The sequence below is a fragment of the Oncorhynchus tshawytscha genome, unplaced genomic scaffold (genome assembly GCF_018296145.1).
Source record: "Oncorhynchus tshawytscha isolate Ot180627B unplaced genomic scaffold, Otsh_v2.0 Un_contig_156_pilon_pilon, whole genome shotgun sequence".
Classification (NCBI taxonomy): Eukaryota; Metazoa; Chordata; class Actinopteri; order Salmoniformes; family Salmonidae; genus Oncorhynchus; species Oncorhynchus tshawytscha.
The window spans coordinates 115,203-141,630 of record NW_024609544.1 but is presented as its reverse complement, the minus strand read 5'-3'; the positions used below and the strand labels follow the sequence as shown (position 1 = coordinate 141,630).

The 26,428-nt window shown below is 44.1% G+C and overlaps 1 protein-coding gene across 2 annotated transcripts in view; it reads right to left on the bottom strand.

Annotated features, from left to right (window-relative positions):
- Positions 1-5,219: 5,219 nt before the first annotated feature.
- card11 (caspase recruitment domain family, member 11) overlaps positions 5,220-26,428 on the bottom strand; it is a 96,218-nt gene continuing 75,009 nt past the window's right edge. Inside the window, exons 15-25 of one of the 2 annotated variants that reach the window (XM_042315837.1) lie at positions 25,749-25,875; positions 24,471-24,598; positions 22,283-22,398; positions 21,683-21,767; positions 13,298-13,393; positions 13,020-13,137; positions 12,856-12,903; positions 7,859-8,041; positions 7,660-7,784; positions 5,995-6,110; positions 5,220-5,834 (exon numbers count right to left, since the gene is read on the bottom strand). In XM_042315837.1, coding sequence (XP_042171771.1) covers positions 5,630-5,834; positions 5,995-6,110; positions 7,660-7,784; positions 7,859-8,041; positions 12,856-12,903; positions 13,020-13,137; positions 13,298-13,393; positions 21,683-21,767; positions 22,283-22,398; positions 24,471-24,598; positions 25,749-25,875 — 1,347 coding nt within the window. In that variant the 3' untranslated portion in view covers positions 5,220-5,629. The remainder of the gene's footprint in view (positions 5,835-5,994; positions 6,111-7,659; positions 7,785-7,858; positions 8,042-12,855; positions 12,904-13,019; positions 13,138-13,297; positions 13,394-21,682; positions 21,768-22,282; positions 22,399-24,470; positions 24,599-25,748; positions 25,876-26,428) is intronic. The other variant, XM_042315838.1, reaches the window with a different exon arrangement.

Below are 26,428 nucleotides of genomic sequence, written 5' to 3'. Positions count from 1 at the left end.
ACCAATGTAAGTATTAACACGTAAAAAAACTAAAAACTGCATAGTTTCCTAGGAACGCTAAGCGAGGAGGCCATCTGTCGGCGCCGGAAGTACAAGAAGCAAACAGAAAGAAGCAAACAGAAACAAAAAGTAATGAAACAAAAACAATGGGAAAGAAAGTTCTTTACATATTTGCCCACTAGAACAGACATGACTGCTTACCAAAATATACAAGATATTGTTTTTGACCTTGAGCGTGGCTGCGGTGCACCCATGACCAGCTCGGAAACCAGATTGCATAGTGGAGAAGGTATGGTGGGATTCGAAATGGTCGGTGATCTGTCTGTTAACTTTGCTTTCGAAGACCTTAGAAAGTCAGGGAAGGATAGATATAGATCTATAACAGTTTGGGTCTAGAGTGTCTCCCCCTTTGACGAGGGGGATGACCACGGCAGCTATCCAATCTTTAGGGATCTCAAGACGATACGAGAGGTTTAACAGGCTAGTAATAGGGGTTGCAACAATTTCTGCAGATCATTTTAGAAAGAGAGGGTCCAGATTGTCTAGCCCAGCTGATTTAAAGGGATCCTGATTTTGCACCAGTTCCCGCTATTCACCCCTAATTTAAGGCAACAGGAACGTGCGTTCCCTCGGGCCTGGAGGGAAGCAAAAGTAATTCCGCTACCCAAGAATAGTAAAGCCCCCTTTACTGGCTCAAATACCCGACCAATCAGCCTGTTACCAACCCTTAGTAAACTTTTGACCAAATACAATGCTATTTTACAGTAAATAAGTAGAGTAGAATAGAACAAAGAAGAATGGAATAGAACAGAACAGAATTGAATATAAAGAATATAATATAAACGAGTAGAATAGAACAAAGTAGAATAGAGTAGAACAGAATATAATAGAATGTAACAAAGCAGAAGAGAGTAGAACAGAATAGAGCCGAATAGAGTAGAACAAATAGAATAGAACCAAATAGAGTAGAATAGAATAGAACAAAGCCAAATAGAACAGAATAGAATAGAACAAAGCAGAATCGAGTAGAACAAAGCAGAATAGAACAGAATAGAGTAGAACGAATAGAAAAGAAGCAGAATAGAGTAGAACAGAATAGAATAGAACAAAGCAGAATAGAGTAGAACAAAGCAGAATAGAATGGAACAGAATAGAGTAGAACGAATAGAACAAAACAGAATAGAACAGAGTAGAACGAATAGAACAAAGCAGAATAGAGTAGAACAGAATAGAACAGAATAGAATAGAACAAAGCAGAATAGAACAGAATAGAGTAGAACGAATAGAAAAGAAGCAGAATAGAGTAGAATCCATCCATTAATCCATGCTTTTGTCACTTCTAGGTTAGACTACTGCAATGCTCTATTTTCCGGCTACCCGGATAAAGCACTAAATAAACTTCAGTTAGTGCTAAATACGGCTGCTAGAATCCTGACTAGAACCAAAAAATTTGATCATATTACTCCAGTGCTAGCCTCTACACTGGCTTCCTGTCAAAGCAAGGGCTGATTTCAAGGTTTTACTGCTAACCTACAAAGCATTACATGGGCTTGCTCCTACCTATCTCTCTGATTTGGTCCTGCCGTACATACCTACACGTACGCTACGGTCACAAGACGCAGGCCTCCTAATTGTCCCTAGAATTTCTAAGCAAACAGCTGGAGGCAGGGCTTTCTCCTATAGAGCTCCATTTTTATGGAACGGTCTGCCTACCCATGTCAGAGACGCAAACTCGGTCTCAACCTTTAAGTCTTTACTGAAGACTCATCTCTTCAGTGGGTCATATGATTGAGTGTAGTCTGGTCCAGGAGTGGGAAGGTGAACGGAAAGGCTCTGGAGCAACGAACCGCCCTTGCTGTCTCTGCCTGGCCGGTTGCCCTCTTTCCACTGGGATTCTCTGCCTCTAACCCTATTACAGGGGCTGGGTCACTGGCTTACTGGGGCTCTCTCATGCCGTCCCTGGAGGGGGTGCGTCACCTGAGTGGGTTGATTCACTGTTGTGGTCATCCTGTCTGGGTTGGCGCCCCCCTTGGGTTGTGCCGTGGCGGAGATCTTTGTGGGCTATACTCAGCCTTGTCTCAGGATGGTAAGTTGGTGGTTGAAGATATCCCTCTGGTGGTGTGGGGGCTGTGCTTTGGCAAAGTGGGTGGGGTTATATCCTTCCTGTTTGGCCCTGTCCGGGGTGACCTCGGATGGGGCCACAGTGTCTCCTGACCCCTCCTGTCTCAGCCTCCAGTATTTATGCTGCAGTAGTTTGTGTCGGGGGCTGGGGTCAGTTTGTTATATCTGGAGTATTTCTCCTGTCCTATTCGGTGTCCTGTGTGAATCTAAGTGTGCGTTCTCTAATTCTCTCCTTCTCTCTTTCTTTCTCTCTCTCGGAGGACCTGAGCCCTAGGACCTGAGCTCCAGGACTACCTGACATGACTCCTTGCTGTCCCCAGTCCACCTGGCCATGCTGCTGTTCCAGTTTCAACTGACCTGAGCCCTAGGACCATGCCCCAGGACTACCTGACATGATGACTCCTTGCTGTCCCCAGTCCACCTGGCCATGCTGCTGCTCCAGTTTCAACTTCCACCTGACTGTGCTGCTGCTCCAGTTTCAACTGTTCTGCCTTATTATTATTCGACCATGCTGGTCATTTATGAACATTTGAACATCTTGGCCATGTTCTGTTATAATCTCCACCCGGCACAGCCAGAAGAGGACTGGCCACCCCACATAGCCTGGTTCCTCTCTAGGTTTCTTCCTAGGTTTTGGCCTTTCTAGGGAGTTTTTCCTAGCCACTGTGCTTCTACACCTGCATTGCTTGCTGTTTGGGGTTTTAGGCTGGGTTTCTGTACAGCACTTTGAGATATCAGCTGATGTACGAAGGGCTATATAAATAAATTTGATTTGATTTGATTAGAACAAAGCAGAATAGAATGGAACAGAATAGAGTAGAACGAATAGAATAGAACAAAACAGAATAGAACAGAATAGAGTAGAATGAATAGAATAGAACAAAGCAGAATAGAGTAGAACGAATAGAATAGAACAGAATAGAGTAGAACGAATAGAATAGAACAAAACAGAATAGAACAGAATAGAGTAGAACGAAAAGAATAGAACAAAGCAGAATAGAGTAGAACCGAATAGAGTAGAACAAAAGAGAACAGAATAGATTCGAGTAGAATAGAATCGAGTCCACCACTGTGAGTAGGGTACATGTCTTTAATCAGAACCTCCTGGGTTTGGCCTTATTCTATAACTGTTCACAACCGTGTGTGTGTGTGTGTCAAGTCAAGAGTATTTGTCATATGCACAGGACAGGCATGGTACGCTGTACAATAAACCACTGGGCTCAAATTACTGGCACTGGTAATGCACAAACAATACTTTAAAAATCATTATAGAGAGAAACTCAAAATACCAACATGTGAGAAATACTGTACTTTATTAATGTTTCAATGGAACCATGCAAAATCATACAATTATTTAATACAAAAATAAATTTAACCAAAATCAAGGTTTCATAATTATTGGCACTCCTCATTTAGTACTTAGTGCAACCACCTCTGGCAAGGATAACAGCATGGAGTCTTTTCCTGTAATGTTTGACAAGGTTAAGGAACACATTTTTGGAGGGATTTTGGACCATTCCTCTATGCAGATCCTTTCAAGATCCTTCACATTCTTGGGTTTACGCTTATCAACTGCCCTCTTCCACTCAGCCCACAGGTTTGCGATTGGATTAAAGTCTGAGATGGCCATGGCAGAACATTGATTTTGTTGTCACAGAACCATTTCTGTGTGGATCTTGAGGTATGTTTTGTGTCATTGTCTTGTTGGAAAATCTACCTATGGCCAAATCAAATCAAATGTATTTGTCACATACACATGGTTAGCAGGTGTTAATGCGAGTGTAGCGAAATACTTGTGCTTCTAGTTCCGACAATGCAGTAATAACCAACGAGTAATCTAACTAACAATTCCAAAACTACTGTCTTATACACAAGTGTAAAGGGATAAAGAATATGTACATAAAGATATATGAATGAGTGATGGCACAGAACGGCATAGGCAAGATGCAGTAGATGGTATCGAGTACAGTATATACATATGAGATGAGTAATGTAGGGCATGTAAACAAAGTGGCATAGTTTAAAGTGGCTAGTGTGTCGTGGAAATTTTCTGTATTTACCAAATCATGAGAGCAAACCACACACAAGTCAGAGTTAGTTATCACAAAGTCCATCTTTAATTATATGAGCTCCATCACAACCCTGTGACTCTCAGATGAATTCAGTGTCTATCAATGAATTCTCTGAGAGTCCCTTACACATTGCAACTGAGATCCTTTATAGCAAAGACACACATAGCCAGACAGCATAGGCATAATTTATCGTTCAGCTTTGTCTCCTAAACTATGTTATTTTCTCAAACTCAGAACCATAAACAAATCCTCCATATCAACAGGCATATATCAAATCCATCCTATCTTGACAAGATCACACATTTACTGGCACACAGACATTGTGGAGCCAAGAGATCCACGCTTGACCTCTCCCCTCTCTCCGGCCCAAGCAACTTAGTCTTGACAGAGACCAGATGACTGCAAACCCCGCCACAGTATTATACAAAAACATTCTGATGAGAAGTAACTTACAAACATATGATGAATATAAAACATCTTACCTATGTTACCAACTAATTCTGATTATTCTCCAACAAGTGATACATGTATTACATAAAGATGCAGTAGATGATATAGAGTACAGTATATACGTATGCACATTTAAATGTTTTACTCACGTTGGCTGCTGTGAAGGAGAGTCCGCAGGTTTTGGTAGCGGGCCATGTCAGTGGCAATGTATTGTCCTCACAGCGAGCAAAGAAGTTGTTTAGTTGGTGTGGGAGCAAGAAATCGGTGTCCGCGACGGGGCTGGTTTTCTTTTTGTAGACCCTGCCACATACGTCTCGTGTCTGAGCCATTGAATTGCGACTCTACTTTGTCTCTATACTGAAGCTTAGCTTGTTTAAATGCCTTACAGAGGGAATAGCTACACTGTTTGTATTCGGTCATGTTTCCGGTCGACTTGCCATGATTAAAAGCAGGTGTTCGCGTGCTTTCAGTTTTGCTCGAATGCTGCCATCAATCCACAGTTTCTGGTTGGGGAAGGTTTTAATATTCACCGTGGGTACCACATCACCGATGCACTTGCTAATAAAATCGCTCACCGAGTCAGCGTATACATCAATGTTATTATCTGAGGCTATCCGGAACATATCCCAGTCCACGTGATCGAAGCGATCTTGAAGCGTGGAATCAGATTGGTCGGACCAGCGTCGAACAGACCTGAGCACTGACCACAGGTTCACCCAATGTGACATAATAATGAAATGCTGACTACAGGTTTACCTCTCAACAATTTTGTATTTTATTTAACCTTTACTTAATTAGGCAAGTCAGTTAAGAACAAATTGCTATTTACAATGACGGCGTACCCCAGCCAAACCAAGACGACGCTGGGCCAATTGTGTGCAGCCCCTACCGGGGACTCCCAACTATTTTGTGGCATCTAACCCAGCGTCGCCATCTTGCACACCTTGTGTGTGTGTGAGGTGTGTGCATGCATTAATCTGTGTGTGTTACAGCAGGTCTTGCTCCACCCAGACAGTCTTCCTCTGTTCCTCCTGGATTCTGTCTTTCACCACTCTGATGAGGTCATCAGGCCCAGCCCATTCCTCAGGCTCCAGACACGCATAGAGACACGGAACACTCTCCAGCTCTCTCTCTCTGCTCCGACACACTCTGACAAACTCCTCCTCACTGTCCACACGAAGGGGCAGCTTCCTGTAGGAGACAGATGCAAGGGGTTAGAGGTGAGGGGTTAGGAATACTCTCCAGCTCTCTCTCTCTGCTCCGACACACTCTGACAAACTCTTCCTCACTGTCCACACGCAGGGACAGCTTCCTGTAGGAGACAGATGCAAGGGGTTAGAGGTCAGCGTACCTTAGCTTCCTGATGTTCTTGTCACAGATCTTGATGTGGATGATGATTGGGTAGATCTCTCTCCTCAAAAGGTCTTTAACACAGCTCACGTCAGCCTCCATCAAACAGTGTTTACCCTGCACACAACAGACCTGGGTTCAAATACTATTTCAAATATCTAAATTCCTTTCATATACATTTCCAAATTGAACAAGTAGTTGAATATTGGAATGTACTTGGAAATACACTTGGAAAGTACTGGCATGTATTTGAAAATACTAAAATACACTGATTTAAATCCAATCATGTTTCTGGAAGGCTGCCCATGTGCTCCCTCTCTACCAAGGTGGTGACCCCTGAGTAATGATCTCCTGATCTCTAAACTGTCTTGTCACTCAGGTTTCTGGAAGGCTGCCCATGTGCTCCCTCTCTACCAAGGTGATGACCCCTGAGTAATGATCTCCTGATCTCTAAACTGTCTTGTCACTCATGTTTCTGGAAGGCTGCCCATGTGATGACCCCTGAGTAATGATCTCCTGATCTCTAAACTGTCTAGCGAACATTTTAGAATCTTCAATCAACACTCAACACTCAGCTTCAAAATGTACTTCAATAGTGGCTGATCAAGGACATGGTAAATATAAATATAGCAGATTTTTCTGTACATTGGCTGGTAGTCTACACTTGTTGTATTCGGTACATGTGACAAATTAAATTAGATGTGACTTGATTCAATTTTTTTGTTTAGAAAGCCCTCTTGTGAAAACTTCCTCCATACCTTACTTCATTGTTAAATGAGTGACATACGAGTCACCAGACCTGGTCACAGGGATGGTTAACTACAGAATTCAGGGAATCTGCATTGTTGTTTTGAACCCGTGTATGAAATTATCAAATTAAACATGTTGGTCGCATACACATGTTTAGCAGATGTAATACAGAGCTCTCTGCACCTTGATGCTCCGGGGCCTCCAGGGCAGTTCAAGTTGTTAATGGAGGACCTCAATGGAATGATCTGCAGAGCACTCTGCACCTTGATGCTCCTGGGCAGTTCAAGTTGTTTACACTACTGAACAACCGATTGGCACGTGTGTTTTTCTGTTGTTCATTAGAAAATAGTTTTCCTGACCAATTCTGCGTTTGGTTAATGATGTTTGTCCCCCTTGAGCCACTGTAGATGAAGAAGCCTATTTCACTCAAAACCCCCCAGAATTAATCTAAGACAATTTAAGAAATCTGTTTTTGCCAAGGATGTTTTAGTTGCACATTTTTACATCTAACTAAGGTGTTTGGTTTCTCAAGTAAAGAAATGGGCGTCGTGTCGTCTTATGTAACCAAGTTGGAGCTGCTGGGCAGGTCTGTCTCACTGTCTATGCTATTAGATAGAAACCCAACATTCATTTACCCGTTGTGACGCACGGATGTTCCAAACTCCGTTTTAGACGAGACTTTATGACCAAAAGGATCCTATTTACACTTCGGGATTTATTGCTTTTCATTTTTTTTAAATGCAGTCGCTCTTTAAAATGAAGGACCTCGTTGTTGAGGAATGTGTTTTCTTTTTAAATTGCTTGTCATATTGTGTGGTTTTATTACGTTGGAAAAGAGGCCTTGGTCTCAATGGGACTCCCTGCTAAAATAAAGGTTCTATAAAATAAATCAGTCAAGATGTAAAATAGTATGTACCTTTGCAGCAACAGCCTCTATGTTCTCAGGAGAGACAACCTCGTAGGTGTTGGTGTTCTTCTCTCTGGAGGAGATGATGGGTTCAATCCTCTGTCTCATTAAGAACTCTTCTTTAGTTAGGACATCTGGAATACATGACCTTTTATTAATATAATATAACAAAATAATATTAAACACACACACACACACACAACCCGACCTGGTTTGCAGATGTTGAAGTCCATGGCTCCACCCATGTTGAGTATCTTCTGAATAATGGTCCGGGCCAGACTGTTTGGACTGATCAGAACCGGCCTCTTCCTCTGGACCCGCTGAGGGGAGACCAGGCTGTACGGAACCAGGTTCACACTCCTACTCACATCACTGTATGGGTCTGCACAGTCTTCACACACACACACACACACACACACACACACACACACACACACACACACACACATTGTAAAGGGTACAGGTTGTAGAGTGTATAATAATATATGCTCTCTCTAATTCTCTCTTTTTTTCTCTCTCTCGGAGGACCTGAGCCCTAGGACCATGCCCCAGGACTACCTAACATGATGACTCCTTGCTGTCCCCAGTCCATCTGACCGTGCTGCTGCTCCAGTTTCAACTGTTCTGCCTTATTATTATACGACCATGCTGGTCATTTATGAACATTTGAACATCTTGGCCATGTTCTGTTATAATCTCCACCCGGCACAGCCAGAAGAGGACTGGCCACCCCACATAGCCTGGTTCCTCTCTAGGTTTCTTCCTAGGTTTTGGCCTTTCTAGGGAGTTTTTCCTAGCCACCGTGCTTCTACACCTGCATTGCTTGCTGTTTGGGGTTTTAGGCTGGGTTTCTGTACAGCACTTTGAGATATCAGCTGATGTACGAAGGGCTATATAAATAAATTTGATTTGATTTGATTTTGATTACTATACAGCATAAATATATACAATGCTAATATACACTGCTCAAAGAAAATAAAGGGAACACTTAAACAACACAATGTAACTCCAAGTCAATCACACTTCTGTGAAATCAAACTGTCCACTTAGGAAGCAACACTGATTGACAATACATTTCACATGCTGTTGTGCAAATGGAATAGACAACAGGTGGAAATTATAGGTTCTGCAGGTGGGGACCACAGACCACTTCTCAGTTCCTATGCTTCCTGGCTGATGTTTTGGTCACTTTTGAATGCTGGCGGTGCTTTCACTCTAGTGGTAGCATGAGACAGAGTCTACAACCCACACAAGTGGCTCAGGTAGTGCAGCTCATCCAGGATGGCACATCAATGCGAGCTGTGGCAAGAAGGTTTGCTGTGTCTGTCAGCGTAGTGTCCAGAGCATGGAGGCGCTACCAGGAGACAGGCCAGTACATCAGGAGACGTGGAGGAGGCCGTAGGAGGGCAACAACCCAGCAGTAGGACCGCTACTTCCGCCTTTGTGCAAGGAAGAGCAGGAGGAGCACTGCCAGAGCCCTGCAAAATGACCTCCAGCAGGCCACAAATGTGCATGTGTCGGCTCAAACGGTCAGAAACAGACTCCATGAGGGCCCGACGTCCACAGGTGGGGGTTGTGCTTACAGCCCAACACCGTGCAGGACGTTTTTCATTTGCCAGAGAACACCAAGATTGGCAAATTCGCCACTGGCGCCCTGTGCTCTTCACAGATGAAAGCAGGTTCACACTGAGCACATGTGACAGTCTGGAGACACAGTGGAGAACGTTCTGCTGCCTGCAATATCCTCCAGCATGACCGGTTTGGCGGTGGGTCAGTCATGGTGTGGGGTGGCATTTCTTTGGGGGGGGCCGCACAGCCCTCCATGTGCTCGCCAGAGGTAGCCTGACTGCCATTAGGTACCGAGATGAGATCCTCAGACCCCTTTTGTGAGACCATATGCTGGTGCGGTTGGCCCTGGGTTCCTCCTAATGCAAGACAATGCTAGACCTCATGTGGCTGGAGTGTGTCAGCTGTTCTTGCAAGAGGAAGGCATTGATGCTATGGCCTGGCCCGCCCGTTCAACAGACATGTATCCAATTGAGCACATCTTGGACATCATGTCTCGCTCCATCCACCAACGCCACGTTGCACCACAGACTGTCCAGGAGTTGGCGGATGCTTTAGTCCAGGTCTGGGAGGAGATCCTTCAGGAGACCATCCGCCACCTCATCAGGAGCATGCCCAGGCGTTGTAGGGAGGTCATACAGGCACATTACATCAAAGTTGGAACAGCCTGTAGTGTGGTTTTCCACTTTAATCTTGAGTGTGACTCCAAATCCAGACCTCCATGGGTTGATATATTTGATTTCCATCGATAATTTGTGTGATTTTGTTGTCAGCACATTCAACTATGTAAAGAAAAAGTATTTCATAAGAATATTTCATTCATTCAGATCTAGGATGTGTTATTTTAGTGTGTTACTAATGGTTTTCTTTGAGACTGTGGTCCCAGCTCTCTTCAGGTCATTGACCAGGTCCTGCCGTGTAGTTCTGGGCTGATCCCTCACCTTCTTCATTATCATTGATGCCCCACGAGGTGAGATCTGGCATGGAGCCCCAGACCGAGCGTGATTGACCGTCATCTTGCATGGAGCCCCAGACCGAGGGTGATTGACCGTCATCTTGCATGGAGCCCCAGACCGAGGGTGATTGACCGTCATCTTGCATGGAGCCCCAGACCGAGGGTGATTGACCGTCATCTTGCATGGAGCCCCAGACCGAGGGTGATTGACCGTCATCTTGCATGGAGCCCCAGACCGAGGGTGATTGACCGTCATCTTGATTGACATGGAGCCCCAGACCGAGCGTGATTGACCGTCATCTTGCATGGAGCCCCAGACCGAGCGTGATTGACCGTCATCTTGAACTTCTTCCATTTTCTAATAATTGCGCCAACAGTTGTTGCCTTCTCACCAAGCCTATTGTCCTGTAGCCCAACCCTGTGCAGGTCTCCAATTTTATCCCTGATGTCCTTCCACAGCTCTCTAGTCTTGGCCATTGTGGAGAGGTTGGAGTCTGTTTGATTGAGTGTGTGGACAGGTGTCGTTTATACAGGTAACGAGTTCAAACAGGTGCAGTTAATACAGGTAATGAGTGGAGAACGAGGGCTTCTTAAAGAAAAACTAACAGGTCTGTGAGAGCCGGAATTCTTATTGGTTGGTAGGTGATCAAATACTTATGTCAAGCAATAAAATGCAAATTAATTACTTAAAAATCATAGTGATTTTCCGGATTTTTGTTTTAGATACCGTCTCTCACAGTTGAAGTGTACCTATGATAAAAATTACCTCTACATGCTTTGTATGTAGGAAAAACTGCAAAATTGGCAGTGTATCAAATACTTGTTCTCCCCACTGTTGGTGTGTGTGTATAGAGAGAGAGAGAGAAACAGGGTGTAGGGTGTATAATAATATACAGCATATATATATATGAGAGAGAAACAGGTGTAGTGTATAGGTGTGTGTGTATATATGTAGTGTATAGGTGTGTGTATAGAGAGAGAGAGAAAACAGGTGTAGTGTATAGGTGTGTGTGTAGAGAGAAGAGAGAAACAGGTGTAGTGTATAGGTGTGTGTGTATATATATGAGAGAGAAACAGGTGTAGTGTATAGGTGTGTGTGTAGAGAGAGAGAGAGAAAAAAACAGGTGTAGTGAGAGAGAAACAGGTGTAGTGTATAGGTGTGTGTGTGTGTATATAGGTGTGTGTGTGTATATAGAAACAGGTGTAGTGTATAGGTGTGTGTGTGTATAGAGAGAAAACAGGTGTAGTGTATAGGTGTGTGTGTGTATATAGAGAGAAACAGGTGTAGTGTATAGGTGTGTGTGTATATAGAGAGAGAAACAGGTGTAGTGTATAGGTGTGTGTGTATATAGAGAGAGGATAGGTAGGGTATTATGGTAGGAGTGTAGGTTTATGGTAGGATGTAGGTTTATGGTAGGATGTAGGTTTATGGTCTGGGCATGTAGGGTTTCCTGTAGTGTTTAGGGTGTAGTGTGCAGGGTGCAATCCTGTCTCAGGGTTTTGAAGCCTGGTCTGGGCAGCATTGGGTTTCCTGTAGTGTTTAGGGTGTAGTGTCTCAGGGTTTTGAAGCCTGGTCTGGGCAGCATTGGGTGCAGGGCTTACCATCCTGTCTCAGGGTTTCGAAGCCTGGTCTGGGCAGCATTGGGTTTCCTGTATTGTATAGTGTGTAGTCCTTCCAGACCCATATCAAACATCTCCAATCCAAAGTTAAATCTAGAATTGGCTTCCTATTTCGCAACAAAGCATCCTTCACTCATGCTGCCAAACATACCCTTGTAAAACTGACCATCCTACCAATCCTCGACTTTGGCGATGTCATTTACAAAATAGCCTCCAATACCCTACTCAACAAATTGGATGCAGTCTATCACAGTGCAATCCGTTTTGTCACCAAAGCCCCATATACTACCCACCATTGCGACCTGTACGCTCTCGTTGGCTGGCCCTCGCTTCATACTCGTCGCCAAACCCACTGGCTCCATGTCATCTACAAGACCCTGCTAGGTAAAGTCCCCCTTATCTCAGCTCGCTGGTCACCATAGCATCTCCCACCTGTAGCACACGCTCCAGCAGGTATATCTCTCTAGTCACCCCCAAAACCAATTCTTTCTTTGGCCGCCTCTCCTTCCAGTTCTCTGCTGCCAATGACTGGAACGAACTACAAAAATCTCTGAAACTGGAAACACTTATCTCCCTCACTAGCTTTAAGCACCAACTGTCAGAGCAGCTCACAGATTACTGCACCTGTACATAGCCCACCTATAATTTAGCCCAAACAACTACCTCTTTCCCAACTGTATTTAATTTTAATTTATTTATTTTGCTCCTTTGCATCCCATTATTTTTATTTCTACTTTGCACATTCTTCCATTGCAAAACTACCATTCCAGTGTTTTACTTGCTATATTGTATTTACTTTGCCACCATGGCCTTTTTTGCCTTTACCTCCCTTCTCACCTCATTTGCTCACATTGTATATAGACTTGTTTATACTGTATTATTGACTGTATGTTTGTTTTACTCCATGTGTAACTCTGTGTCGTTGTATCTGTCGAACTGCTTTGCTTTATCTTGGCCAGGTCGCAATTGTAAATGAGAACTTGTTCTCAACTTGCCTACCTGGTTAAATAAAGGTAAAATAAAATAAATAAATAAAATAAAAGGGTGTAGGGTGCAAGGCTTACCATCCTGTCTCAGGGTTTCGAAGCCTGGTCTGGGCAGCGTTGGGTTTCCTGTAGTGTTTAGGGTGTAGGGTGCAAGGCTTACCATCCTGTCTCAGGGTTTAGAAGCCTGGTCTGGGCAGCATTGGGTTTCCTGTAGTGTTTAGGGTGTAGGGTGCAAGGCTTACCATCCTGTCTCAGGGTTTCGAAGCCTGGTCTGGGCAGCGTTGGGTTTCCTGAGCTCACAATGCGAACACGCTCACTGCTGTTCATACGCTTATACTTATTATCCACCCTGCTGACAAACTACACACACACACACATTGCACTTTACTGAGGAGGTGTGTGTGTGTGTGTGTGTGTGTGTGTGTGTGTGTGTGTGTGTGTGTGTGTGTGTGTGTGTGTGTGTGTGTGTGTGTGTGTGTGTGTGTGTGAAGGTGTGTGAAGGTGTGTGTGTGTGTGTTACCTGTAGTATCTGTGTGATGAAGACGCTAGCTCTGGACATGCGAGGGCTGGATTTGGGGTCTGAGGACAGGCTGGACTCTTCAGGCTGTAAGCTGTTCTACACAACATAAACAACAATAACAACAACAGGGTTATCAATGTTATCAACAACAAATCAAGACAGTTCAAGGTGTTTACATGTAGTTAGCTCATGGTTATTAAAGGGTTGATGGACACTGTAGAGTGCATGGAGAATAAGAGCACCTCCTCCAAGCTGCCCACTGCACTGAGGATAGGAAACACTGTCACTCGCCCCTTAAAGGGTTGATGGACACTGTAGAGTGCATGGAGAATAAGAGCACCTCCTCCAAGCTGCCCACTGCACTGAGGAAAGGAAACACTGTCACTAGCCCCATTATTAAAGGGTTGATGGACACTGTAGAGTGCATGGAGAATAAGAGCACCTCCTCCAAGCTGCCCACTGTAGGATAGGAAACACTGTCTCTCACCCCATTATTAAAGGGTTGATGAACACTGTAAAGTGCATGGAGAATAAGAGCACCTCCTCCAAGCTGCCCACTGCACTGAGGATAGGAAACACTGTCACTAGCAACAAATCCACCATAATCGAGAATTTCAATGAGCATTTTTCTACGGCTGGCCATGCTCCCCCCGCCCCCCCGCTTCTCCTTCACTCAATTCCAAACAGCTGATGTTCTGAAAGAGCTGCAAATTCTGGATCCCTATAAATCAGCTGGGCTAGACAATCTGGACCCTCTCTTTCTAAAATTATCCTCAAAATTCGTATCGTCTGAGATCCCCAAAGATTGGAAAGCTGCCGCGGTCATCCCCCTCTTCAAAGGGGGAGACACCTTAGACCCAAACTGTTACAGACCTATATCCATCCTACCCTGCCTTTCTAAAATCTTCGAAAGCCAAGTTAATAAACAGATCACCGACCATTTCGAATCCCACCATACCTTCTCCACTATGCAATCTGGTTTCCGAGCTGGTCATGGGTGCACCTCAGCCACGCTCAAGGTCCTAAATGACATCACAACCACCATCGATAAAAGACAATACTGTGCAGCCGTCTTCATCGACCTGGCCAAGGCTTTCAACTCTGTCAATCACCGCATTCTTATCTGCAAGACTCAATAGCCTTGGTTTCTCAAATGACTACTCCACTAACTACTTCTCAGATAGAGTTCAGTGTGTCAAATTGGAGGGCCTGTTGTCCGGACCTCTGGCAGTCTCTATGGGGGTGCCACAGGGTTCAATTCTCTGGCCAACTCTTGTCTCTGTATATATCATTGTCGCTCTTGCTGCTGGTGATTCTCTGATCCACTTCTACCCAGACAACACCATTCTGTATACATCTGGCCATTCTTTGGACACTGTGTTAACAAACCTCCAAACGAGCTTCAATGCCATACAACACTTATTCCGTGGCCTGCTAGTAAAACTAAATGCATGCTCTTCAACCGATTGCTGCCCTCACCCGCCCGCCTGACTAGCATCACTACTTTGGAAGGTTCTGACTTATATGTGGACAACTACAAATACCTAGGTGTCTGGTTAGAGTGTAAACTCTCCTTCCAGACTCACATTAAGCATCTCCTATCCAAAATTAAATCTAGGCTTCATATTTCACAACAAAGCCTCCTTCACTCATGCTGCCAAACATAGCCTCGTAAAACTGACTATCCTACCGATCCTTGACTTTGGCGATGTCATTTACAAAACAGTCTCCAACACTCTACTCAGAAAATTGGATGCAGTCTATCACAGTGCCATCCGTTTTGTCACCAAAGCCCCATATACTACCCTCAACTGCGACCTGTATGCTCTCGTTGGCTGGCCCTCGCTACATATTCGTCGCTAAACCCACTGGCTCCAGGCCATCTATAAGTCTTTGCTAGGTAAAGCTCCGCCTTATCTCAGCTCACTAGTCACCATAGCAACACCCACCCATAGCACGTGCTCCAGCAGGTATATTTCACTGGTCATCCCCAAAGCCAACTCCTCGTTTGGCCACCTTTCCTTCCAGTTCTTTGCTGCCAATGACTGGAACGAATTGCAAAAATCACTGAAGCTGGAGACATATCTCCCTCACTTTAAGCAACAGCTGTCAGAGCAGCTTACCGATCACTGCACCTGTACACAGCCATCTGTAAATAGCCCATCCAACTACCTCGTCCCCACATTGTTATTCTTTTTTTTGCTCTTTTGCACCCCAGTATCTTTACTTGCACATCTTCTGCACATCTATCACTCCAGTGTTAATGCTAAATTGTAAATATTTTGCCACTATGGCCTATTTATTGCCTTACCTCACTAATCCTACTACATTTGCACACACTGTATATAGACTTTTTCTATTGTGTTATTGACTGTACATTTGTTTATCCCATGTGTAACTCAGTGTTGTTGTTTTTTGTTGCACTGCTTTGCTTTGCTTTATCTTGGCCAGGTCATAGTTGTAAATTAGAACTTGTTCTCAACTGGCCTACCTGGTTAAATAAAGGTTAAATATTATAATTATTTTTATAATCTATGGAGATTCAGGAATTCCCCAGGGCAGCTGTCTAGGCCCATTTACTTAAAAAAAATCTTTACTAATGACATGCCACTGGCTTTGAATAAAGCCAGGGTGTCTATGTATGTGAATGACTCAACTCTATACATGTCAGCTACTACAGAGACTGAAAGGACTGCAACACCCTTGCATACCCCACAAGACATGCCACAAGAGGTCTCCTCACAGTCCTCAAGTCCAGAACAGACTATGGGAGGCACACGGTATTACATAGAGTCATGACTACATGGAACTCTATTCCACATCAAGAAACTGATACAAGCAGTACAATTAGATTTAAAAAACAGAATAAAAACACCTTATGGAACAGTGGGGACTGTGAAGCAACACAAACATAGGCACAGACACATGCATACATACTATACACGCACGTAAACATGGATTTTGTACTGTACATATGTGGTAGTGGTGGAGTAGGGGCCTGAGGGCAAACAGTGTGTTGTGAAATCGGAGAATGTATTGTAATGTTTTTAAAATCGTATAAACTGCCATAATTTTGTTGGACCCCAGGAAGAGTAGCTGAGCTAATGGGGATCCATAATAAACCCCAGGATGAGTAGCTGAGCTAATGGGGATCCATAATAAACCCCAGGAAGAGTAGCTGAGCTAATGGGGATCCATAATAAACCCCAGGATGAGTAGCTGAGCTAATGGGGATCCATAATAAACCCCAGGATGAGTAGCTGAGCTAATGGGGATCCATAATAAACCCCAGGAAGAGTAGCTGAGCTAATGGGGATCCATAATAAACCCCAGGATGAGTAGCTGCTGCCAAGGCAGGAGGGATCCATAATAAATACAAATGGAATCAGGATGCACCTGAGCTCAATTTCGAGTCTCAGAGCAAAGGGCCTGAATACTCAAATAAGTAAGGTATTTATGTTTCTTATATTTTTGCAAACATTTCTAAGATCCTGTTTTCGCTTTGTCATTATGGGGTCTCGTGTGTAGAATGATGAGGATTTGTATTTATTTTATCCATTTTAGAATAAGGCTGTAACATCAAGGGGTTGGAATTCTTTCCGAAGGCACTGTAGATGTATGTACCCTGAACATATAGAGATATGGAGCCATCCCAAATATGGCACCTCGGGGGTGCGTGGCAGCCTGTAACGGCTCTCGTCGACAGAAGTGGACCAAATATGGCACCTCGGGGGCGTGGCAGCCTGTAACGGCTCTCGTCGACAGGAGTGGACCAAATATGGCACCTCGGGGGGCGTGGCAGCCTGTAACGGTTCTCGTCGACAGGAGTGGACCAAAGTGTTAATGATTTTTATTATCAAAAACCGTTCTGAGCTGGAACAGAGCGCACCGGGATGTGAATGCGCACGCATCACCGCAGAACATGGTGCCTGACTGGTCACACGCTCCCCACAGTAAGCACAGGGAGTTGGCTCAGGTCTAAACCCTGACTCTGCCAATCTCCCCGTGTGCCTCCACCCAAAAATTGTTGGAGCTGTCTCTCGGGCTTCCGTCATTGTCTTAACTCCTCGTATCGTCACCGTTCCTCACTCCCTGCCTCCGCCTGCTTCCATGGCAGGGTCTGCTTCCCAGGTCCAGGATGTCCACTCCCTTTTCCCCCGAGCCCAGGATCCCTGCTCCTCCTGGCCACGCTGCTTGGTTCTTTGGTGGTGGGGTCTTCTGTAATGGCTCTCGTCGAAAGGAGTGGACCAAAGCGCAGCGTGGAAAGTATTCATGATTTTTATTAGCAAAAAACACTCAAACAAAATAACAAAGCGAACAGTTCTGTCAGGTAACAGACACTAAACAAAAAACAAGATCCCACAAAACCCAAAAGGAAAATGACAACTTATATGTGATCCCCAATCAGAGACAACGATAGACAGCTGCCTCTGATTGCGAACCACACTCGGCCAAAAACAAAGAAATAGAAAACAGACTTTCCCACCCGAGTCACACCCTGACCGAACCAAACATAGAGAATAATAAGGATCTCTAAGGTCAGGACATGACACAGCCACAATTCTTTTTAAATAACAACAATTTAAATACATACAGTATTTAGATTCCAGTCAATGTCTCTATGCCAAGTTGAACGGTTCATCTTTCAGAAGAATTTGGAACTGAGTTGATAGCCCATAGCTCCATGTCTGATGGCTTTGTTCATTGGTTTATTATAAATCCCCATTAGTTCCTGCCAAGGCAGCAGCTACTCTTCCTGGGGTTTATTATGGATCCCCTTTAGTTCCTGCCAAGGCAGCAGCTACTCTTCCTGGGGTTTATTATGGATCTCCACTAGTTCCTGCCAAGACAGCAGCTACTCTTCCTGGGGTTTATTATGGATCCCCTTTAGTTCCTGTCAAGGCAGCAGCTACTCTTCCTGGGGTTTATTATGGATCTCCACTAGTTCCTGCCAAGACAGCAGCTACTCTTCCTGGGGTTTATTATGGATCCCCTTTAGTTCCTGTCAAGGCAGCAGCTACTCTTCCTGGGGTTTATTATGGATCCCCATTGGTTAAGAACACCTTTTTATTTACATTGATGGCCTACCAAAAGGCTTCCTACGGGGACGGGGGTCTGGGATTAAAATAAATACAATATAAATATAGGACACAACACTACATAAAGAGAATCCTAAGACAACAACATAGCAAGGCAGCATCACATGACCACACAACACTACATAAAGAGAATCCTAAGACAACAACATAGCAAGGCAGCATCACATGACCACACAACACTACATAAAGAGAATCCTAAGACAACAACATAGCAAGGCAGCATCACATGACAACACAACACTACATAAAGAGAATCCTAAGACAACAACATAGCAAGGCAGCATCACATGACAACACATCATGGTAGCAACACAACATGTTAACAACATGGTAGCAACACAACATGGTAGCAGCACAAAACATGGTACAAACATTATCGGGCACAGTCAACAGCACAAAGGGCAAGAAGGTAGAGACAACAATACATCACACAAAGCAGCCACAACTGTCAGTAAGATTGTCCATGATTGAGTCTTTGAATAAAGAGATTGAGATAAAACTGTCCAGTTTGAGTGTTTGTTGCAGCTCATTCCAGTCTCTAATTGCAGCGAACTGAAAAGACGAGGGACCCAGGGATGTGTGTGCTTTGGGGACCTTTAACAGAATGTGACTGGCAGAACGGCTGTTGTATGTGGAGGATGAGGGCTGCAGTAGATTTTTTTTTAAATTTAAATTTTACCTTTATTTAACTAGGCAAGTCAGTTAAGAACATATTCTTATTTTCATTGACGACCTAGGAACAGTGGGTTAACTGCCTGTTCAGGGGCAGAACGACAGTTTTGTACCTTGTCAGCTCGGGGGTTTTGAACTTGCAACCTTCCTGTTACTAGTCCAATGCTCTAACCACTAGGCTACCAGATATGGGGGAGTGAGGCCTAAGAGGGTTTTATAAATAAGCATCAAACAGTGGGTCTTGCGACGGGTATACAGAGATGACCAGTTTACAGAGGACTGTAGAGTGATGTGTCCTATAAGGAGCGTTGGGGGCCAATCTGACGGCCAAATGGTAATATATGATGTTGATCTGAAGCCACTGACTCGGCCAATAAGTTATTTCCTCCTCTGGCGCACAGTTTCAGAGAAGTCCTCTTTGGAGAAGATGTTGGTTCCTCTCAAATTCTTGTCTCTCTCCAGAACAGATATCTTGTCCTTGAACCTTGGGAACTTGACCCCTAACGGCCTGGGTCTGTCACCTGGGCTCATTACAGGTTTTCCAGACCTACACTCCAACTCAGTCTTCCTATGACCCATCTGGAGCTTTTCAGTGATAATTTTTCTCACTTTCTCCTCATGTGGAGACTCCGGTATGCCATCCACAACAATGGTGTCCGTATCACCTATAACGCCCATATCGGTGGCTATTTTAGGTTGTACCGGTACGTCATATTAGCTCAATCGCCAATTTCTCAGCCTCACAGAATCACAGAAACACAACACCTTGAATGAATAACAGAAACAAGTTGCTGAAATAGATGAAAATAACTGTTCAAAGCATGAACACATGAAAAACATATTTTTGTATATCAAACGTGAGTATAAATCTGTGACATTTTTTAAATATAGGATTATTTTGGAGGAATTTAAACCATTTACAGTTAATAAAAGAAAAAGTGTAACTATGTGACAGAAAGTGTCATTTTGACATTTCCAATTTGGACTCGAAAATAACCCTTGTTGGGGCTTTAGGGGTAAAAAAATGCCCCCAGTTGGTGATTTAGGTCTCAAAAATTACCCCTGTTGGGGCTTTTAGCAGTTGAAATATGTTGATGCTTTTAAGGTTAAATGTCAAGCACACTATAACGTGGATCTGTAATGGTCCGTATTGAATCTAGGCCTTAGTTAGTCAGTCAGTTGTTCAGCCAGTTTGTTAGATAGAAGCTAGGTTGGTTAGTTAGTTGGGGACTAGTTAGTCGGTTAGTAAGTTGGTTAGTTAGTTAGTTAGTTAGTTGGGGACTAGTTAGTTGGTTAGCTAGTTGGTTGGTTAGTTAGTTTGGGTTAGGGTTAGGGGATAATGGGTTAGGGGCTAGTTAGTTGGAGGCTAGTTAGTAAGGGGCTAGTTAGGTATAGGCTAGTTATTTAGGGGCTAGTTAGTTAGATGCAAGTTAGTTAGAGGCTAATTAGTTAGGGGTAGTTAGTACCCTGAGGTTATGCAGGCTGCTAGTTAGTTAGGGGCTAGTTAGTTTGAGGCTAGTTAGTTTGAGGCTAGTTAGTTAGGGGCTAGTTAGTACCCTGAGGTCAAGCAGGCTGCTAGTTAGTTAGGGGCTAGTTAGTTAGGGGTTAGTTATACCCTGAGGTTATGCAGGCTGCTAATAAGTTAGGGAGTAGTTAGTTTGGGGCTAGTTAGGTAGAGGGCAGTTACTTAATGGCTAGTTAGTTAGGTGCTAGTTAGTTAGATGCTAGTTAGTTAGGGGCTAGTTAGTTAGAGACAAGTTAGTTAGGGGCTAGTTAGTTAGATGCTAGTTAGTTAGGGGCTAATTAGTACCCTGAAGTTATGCAGGCTGCTAGTTGGATAGGGGCTAGTTAGGTAGAGGCAAATTAGTTAGGGGCTAGTTAGATAGGAGTTAGTTAGTTAGGAGTTAATTAGCTAGGGGCTAGTTAGTACCCTGAGGTTATGCAGGCTGCTAGTTAGTTATGGGCTAGTTAGTTAGGGGATAGTTATACCCTGAGGTTAAGCAGACTGCTAATAGGTTAGGGAGTAGTTATTTAGGGGCTAGTTAGTTATGGGCTAGTTGGTTATGGGCTAGTTGGTTATGGGCTAGTTAGTTGGAGGCTAGTTAGTTACGGGCTAGTTAGTACCCTGATGTTATGCAGGCTGCTAGTTACTTAGTGGCTAGATAGTTAGAGGCTAGATAGTTAGGGGCTAGTTAGTACCCTGAGGTTATGCAGGCTGCTAGTTAGTTACGAGCTGGTTAGTACCCTGAGGTTATGCAGGCTGCTAGTTAGTTACGAGTTAGTTATTACCCTGAGGTTATGCAGGCTGCTAGTTAGTTAGGGGTTAGTTGGCTAGTTAGTACCACAAGGTTATGCAGGCTGCTAGTTAGTTGGGGGTAAGTTGGCTAGTTAGTTAGGGGCTAGTTAGTACCATGAGGTTATGCAGGCTGCTAGTCAGTTAGGGGTTAGCTGGCTAGTTAGTTAGGGGCTTGTTAGTGCCCTAAGGTTATGCAGGCTGCTAATTAGTTAGGGGTACGTTGGCTAGTTAGTTAGGGGCTAGTTAGTACCATGAGGTTATGCAGGCTGCTAGTCAGTTAGTGGGTAGCTGGCTAGTTAATTAGGGTCTAGTTAATACCTTGAAGTTGCGCAGGCTGTCATTCTCCTCTCTTCCTCCTCGACACACCAGCTTCTGCATCTTTACCAGGAGAAGCTGCTGGGCCCTGTAGATCATACACGCGTGCGTGTGCGAACACACACACACACATACACACACACACACACAGGTCAGTGGTGATCTATAGTGGTTGCTAATCTGATGTTGTATCGAGCTTCTGCATCTTTTCCAGGAGCAACTGCTGGGCCCTGTAGATCACACACATACAGGTCTGTGGTGAAATGTAGTAGTCTGATGTTACATCAAGCTTCTGGATCAGTATTTGAAAGTATTCATCTGGTATTCTCTAGTACTGTGTAGTAGTATGTAATAGTCTGTAGTAGTCTGTAGTACTCTGTAGTAGTCTGTAGCAATCTGTAGTAGTCTGTAGTACTCTGTAGTAGTCTGTAGTAGTGTGTAGTAGTCTGTAGTACTCTGTAGTAATATGTAGTAGTATGTAGTACTCTGTAGTAGTCTGTAGTAGTATGTAGTGATCTGTAGTAGTATGTAGTAGTGTGTAGTAGTCTGTAGTACTCTGTAGTTTGTAGTAGTGTGTAGTAGTCCATAGCAGTCTGTATTTACCGTGAGTAAGAGGGGATGGTGCCTTTTTCCGATAGGTCGGTTCCAGAGTAGGCTTCGACCCGGGAGCAAAGCCACTCCCACTTCCCCTGGTGCATCGTGTCCAGGACATGGACCACCTTAATCAATCAATCAACCAATCAAATAAATATGTTAATCAATCAATCAACCAATAAATCACTCAATCAACCTATCAACCGATCAACCAATCAATCAATCAATCATTAATTCAATAAAGTAATCAAACATCATCCAACCAATTACTCAAACAATAAATTAACCAAACAACCAAGCAATCAATCAACCCTAACCCTAACAACAGCAACACGATAATAACAGGTACCTCGTTACATATTGTAGATTGATGTACCTCGTCACAAAGCACATATTGTAGATTATGTCATGTATATATTGTATATTGTACACTACCGGTCAAAAGTTTTAGAACACCTACTCATTCAAGGGTTTCTCTTTATTTTTACTATTTTCTACATTGTAGAATAATAGTGAATTGACTACAGGACTATTGACATATGGAATCAAGTAGTAACCAAAAAAGTGTTAAACAAATCAAAATATATTTTATATTTGAGATGGAAACTTCTAAAGTTTCTTCAAGTGCAGTCGCAAAAACCATCAAGAACAATGAATAAACTGGCTCTCATGTGGACAACCACAGGAATGGAAGACCCAGAGTTACCTCCAAGTTCATTCGAGTTACCAGCCTCAGAAATTGCAGCCCAAATAAATGGTTCACTAAGTTCAAGTAACAGACACACCTCAACATTAACTGTTCAGAGGAGACTGTGTGAATCAGGCCTTCATGGTTGAATTGCTGCAAATAAACCCCTACTAAAGGACACCAATAATAAGAAGAGACTTGCTTGGGTCAAGAAACATGAGCAATGGACATTAGTTCAGTGATCATTTTTTTCATAAAAACTTTGGCCAAGTCAGTAACCCACGTAAGCACAGATATTGTGGCAACGTGATGGAACAACCCTCCAAGCGAGTGCATAAAGGACTGGTAACTGTGACGAGCGTCGTCTTGGAAATGACCGGACCAAGGTGCAGCGTACACTTTTCTTTATTTTTTTAAAAGTCACCAACAAAACAATAAACAACATAAACTAACGTGAAGCTCCATAAGGCTATACATGCATTAAACGAAGACAACAACCCACAAATGAGACAACGATAGACAGCTGTCCCTGATTGAGAATCATACCCGGATAAAAACAAAGAACCAGAAAGCATAGACTTTCCCACCCGAGTCACACCCTGACAGTAACGAAATTTAGATTAGACCAGAAAGCTTGGAGCGGTGGCTACAAGTTGAAATGGTTGCAATTTAAATACAGACCAGCGTGACCGACAGCATAAGCTGAATGTTGTGAAATGGTAAGACCCTCTGAAACTCAACAGAGAAGAAGAAGACTAGACTAAGACATGCACCACCTGCAGCTCTGCATGTAATGTAGTCTAGGAAACTCGCCCGAAGACGAGAAAATAAAATGTCCATCTCAACAATGTGCGTCTGATGTATCCAGTCCACCTCTTTCATTGTTTAACCAGCCGTCATATCGGGTTAGTCCACTAGGGACTTTTCATTGTGTAACCAGCCGTCATATCGGGTTAGTCCACTAGGGACTTTTCATTGTGTAACCAGCCGTCATACCGGGTTAGTCCACTAGGGACTTTTCATTGTGTAACCAGCCGTCATATCGGGTTAGTCCACTAGGGACTTTTCATTGTGTAACCAGCCGTCATATCGGGTTAGTCCACTAGGGACTTTTCATTGTGTGACCAGCCGTCATATCGGGTTAGTCCTCTAGGGACTTTACATTGCATTATGTTAGTAATCAATTCAACCTAAGCTGTGTGTGTTTATGTATTTCTGTTTGATTGTTTAGTTAGTTAGTAGATAAATAATTAAGCCAATTTGTGTATCGCTGAATCATCATTTAGACTAGGATTTATGAAGTCAATGACTTTCAGAATGAGACTGATATGAGGTAATAACTAACACTTGCACTTACTTTGCTGATAGTTACCTTATTGAGGAAAAGTGTACTTACTATGACTGAGATATGTGGTTGTCTCACTTAGCTATCTTCAGATGAATGTACTAACTGTAAGTCGATCTGGATAAGAGTGTCTACTAAATGACAGGGTTAGTGTCAGCAGGTACCTCATCACAAAGCACGCTCAGGGAGCAGGTGTCTGATTGGCCAGAGATGTTGAGGTTGATTCTGATGTAGAATGAGTCTCCTGACGTCACCGTTCCCTCCGATAGATCCCTCTGCAGCCTCCGGTACCCTGACAGACACACAATAGATTGCACAATGTTTTTTATCTGTGTTTGAAGCCTGAGCGTAAAGTGAGGTGTCCAGGGTTAGGTTTAGGGTTAGTCCAGGTGTCCAGGGTTAGGGTTAGTCCAGGTGTCCAGAATTAGGGTTAGGGTTAGTCCAGGTGGGTTAGTGTTAGTGGGTTAGGGTTAGTCCAGGTGTCCAGGGTTAGTCCAGGTGTCCAGGGTTAGGGTTAGTCCAGGTGTCCAGGGTTAGGGTTAGGGTTAGTCCAGGTGGGTTAGGGTTAGTCTAGGTGGGTTAGGGTTAGTCCAGGTGGGTTAGGGTTAGGGTTAGTCCAGGTGGGTTAGGGTTAGTGGGTTAGGGTTAGTCCAGGTGTCCAGGGTTAGTCCAGGTGTCCAGGGTTAGGGTTAGTCCAGGTGTCCAGGGTTAGGGTTAGTCCAGGTGGGTTAGGGTTAGTCTAGGTGTCCAGGGTTAGGGTTAGGGTTAGTCCAGGTGGGTTAGGGTTAGTGGGTTAGGGTTAGTCCAGGTGTCCAGGGTTAGTCCAGGTGTCCAGGGTTAGGGTTAGTCCAGGTGTCCAGGGTTAGGGTTAGGGTGTCCAGGGTTAGGGTTAGTCCAGGTGGGTTAGGGTTAGTGGGTTAGGGTTAGTCCAGGTGTCCAGGGTTAGTCCAGGTGTCCAGGGTTAGGGTTAGTCCAGGTGTCCAGGGTTAGGGTTAGGGTTAGTCCAGGTGGGTTAGGGTTATTGGGTTATGGTTAGTCTAGGTGTCCAGGGTTAGGGTTACTCCAGGGTTAGGGTTAGTCCAGGTGTCCAGAACAGATGCAGATAAAACCTCCACTACAATGCTGTTAGGGGATTTACAATACTGTTAGGGGATTTACAATGGTGTTAGGGGATTTACAATGCTGTTAGGGGATTTACAATGGTGTTAGGGGATTTACAATGGTGTTAGGGGATTTACAATGGTGTTAGGGGATTTACAATGGTGTTAGGGGATTTACAATGGTGTTAGGGGATTTACAATGGTGTTAGGGGATTTACAATGGTGTTAGGGGATTTACAATGGTGTTAGGGGATTTACAATGGTGTTAGGGGATTTACAATGGTGTTAGGGGATGGTGTGTTTGCCTGTGTGTGTGTGTACGTTTACAGTGTAAGAACGTACCATCATAGTTGGCACGGTAGTGCAGTTGGATTGGTCCAGAGCAACGTTGCATCGTCCAATGGGCTTCCTCCTGGGTGCAGGTGTCCAACGAGATGCTCTGGTTCTCCCCGCGGATACAGCCCTCCAGCTGGACCAGCCAATGACAGAGAGGGAAGGGGAACAGAGCCAAAAAGAAGACAGCTGTAGGTCCACTAATTCCTTATACGGAGCCCAGTCATTTTATTCAACATGCCAATATTATGGAATTTTCAATGGTTGTACTTTTTAAAAAATTCCAATTTCAGTGTTTATAATACCTTAGGGTTAGGGTACCTCAGGGTACCTTAGGGTTAGGGTACCTTAGGGTACCTTAGGGTTAGGGTACCTAGGGTTAGGGTACCTAGGGCACCTTAGGGTTAGGGTGCCTTAGGGTTAGGGTACCTTAGGGTTAGGGTACCTCAAGGTTAGGGTTCCTTAGGGTTAGGGTTCCTTAGGGTTAGGGTACCTTAGGGTTAGGGTACCTTAAGGTTAGGGTACCTTAGGGTTAGGGTTCCTTAGGGTTAGGGTTCCTTAGGGTTAGGGTACCTTAAGGTTAGGGTACCTTAGGGTTAGGGTTCCTCAGGGTTAGGGCACCTAGGGTACCTTAGGGTTAGGGCACCTTAGGGTTAGGGTACCTAGAATACCTTAGGGTTAGGGTACCT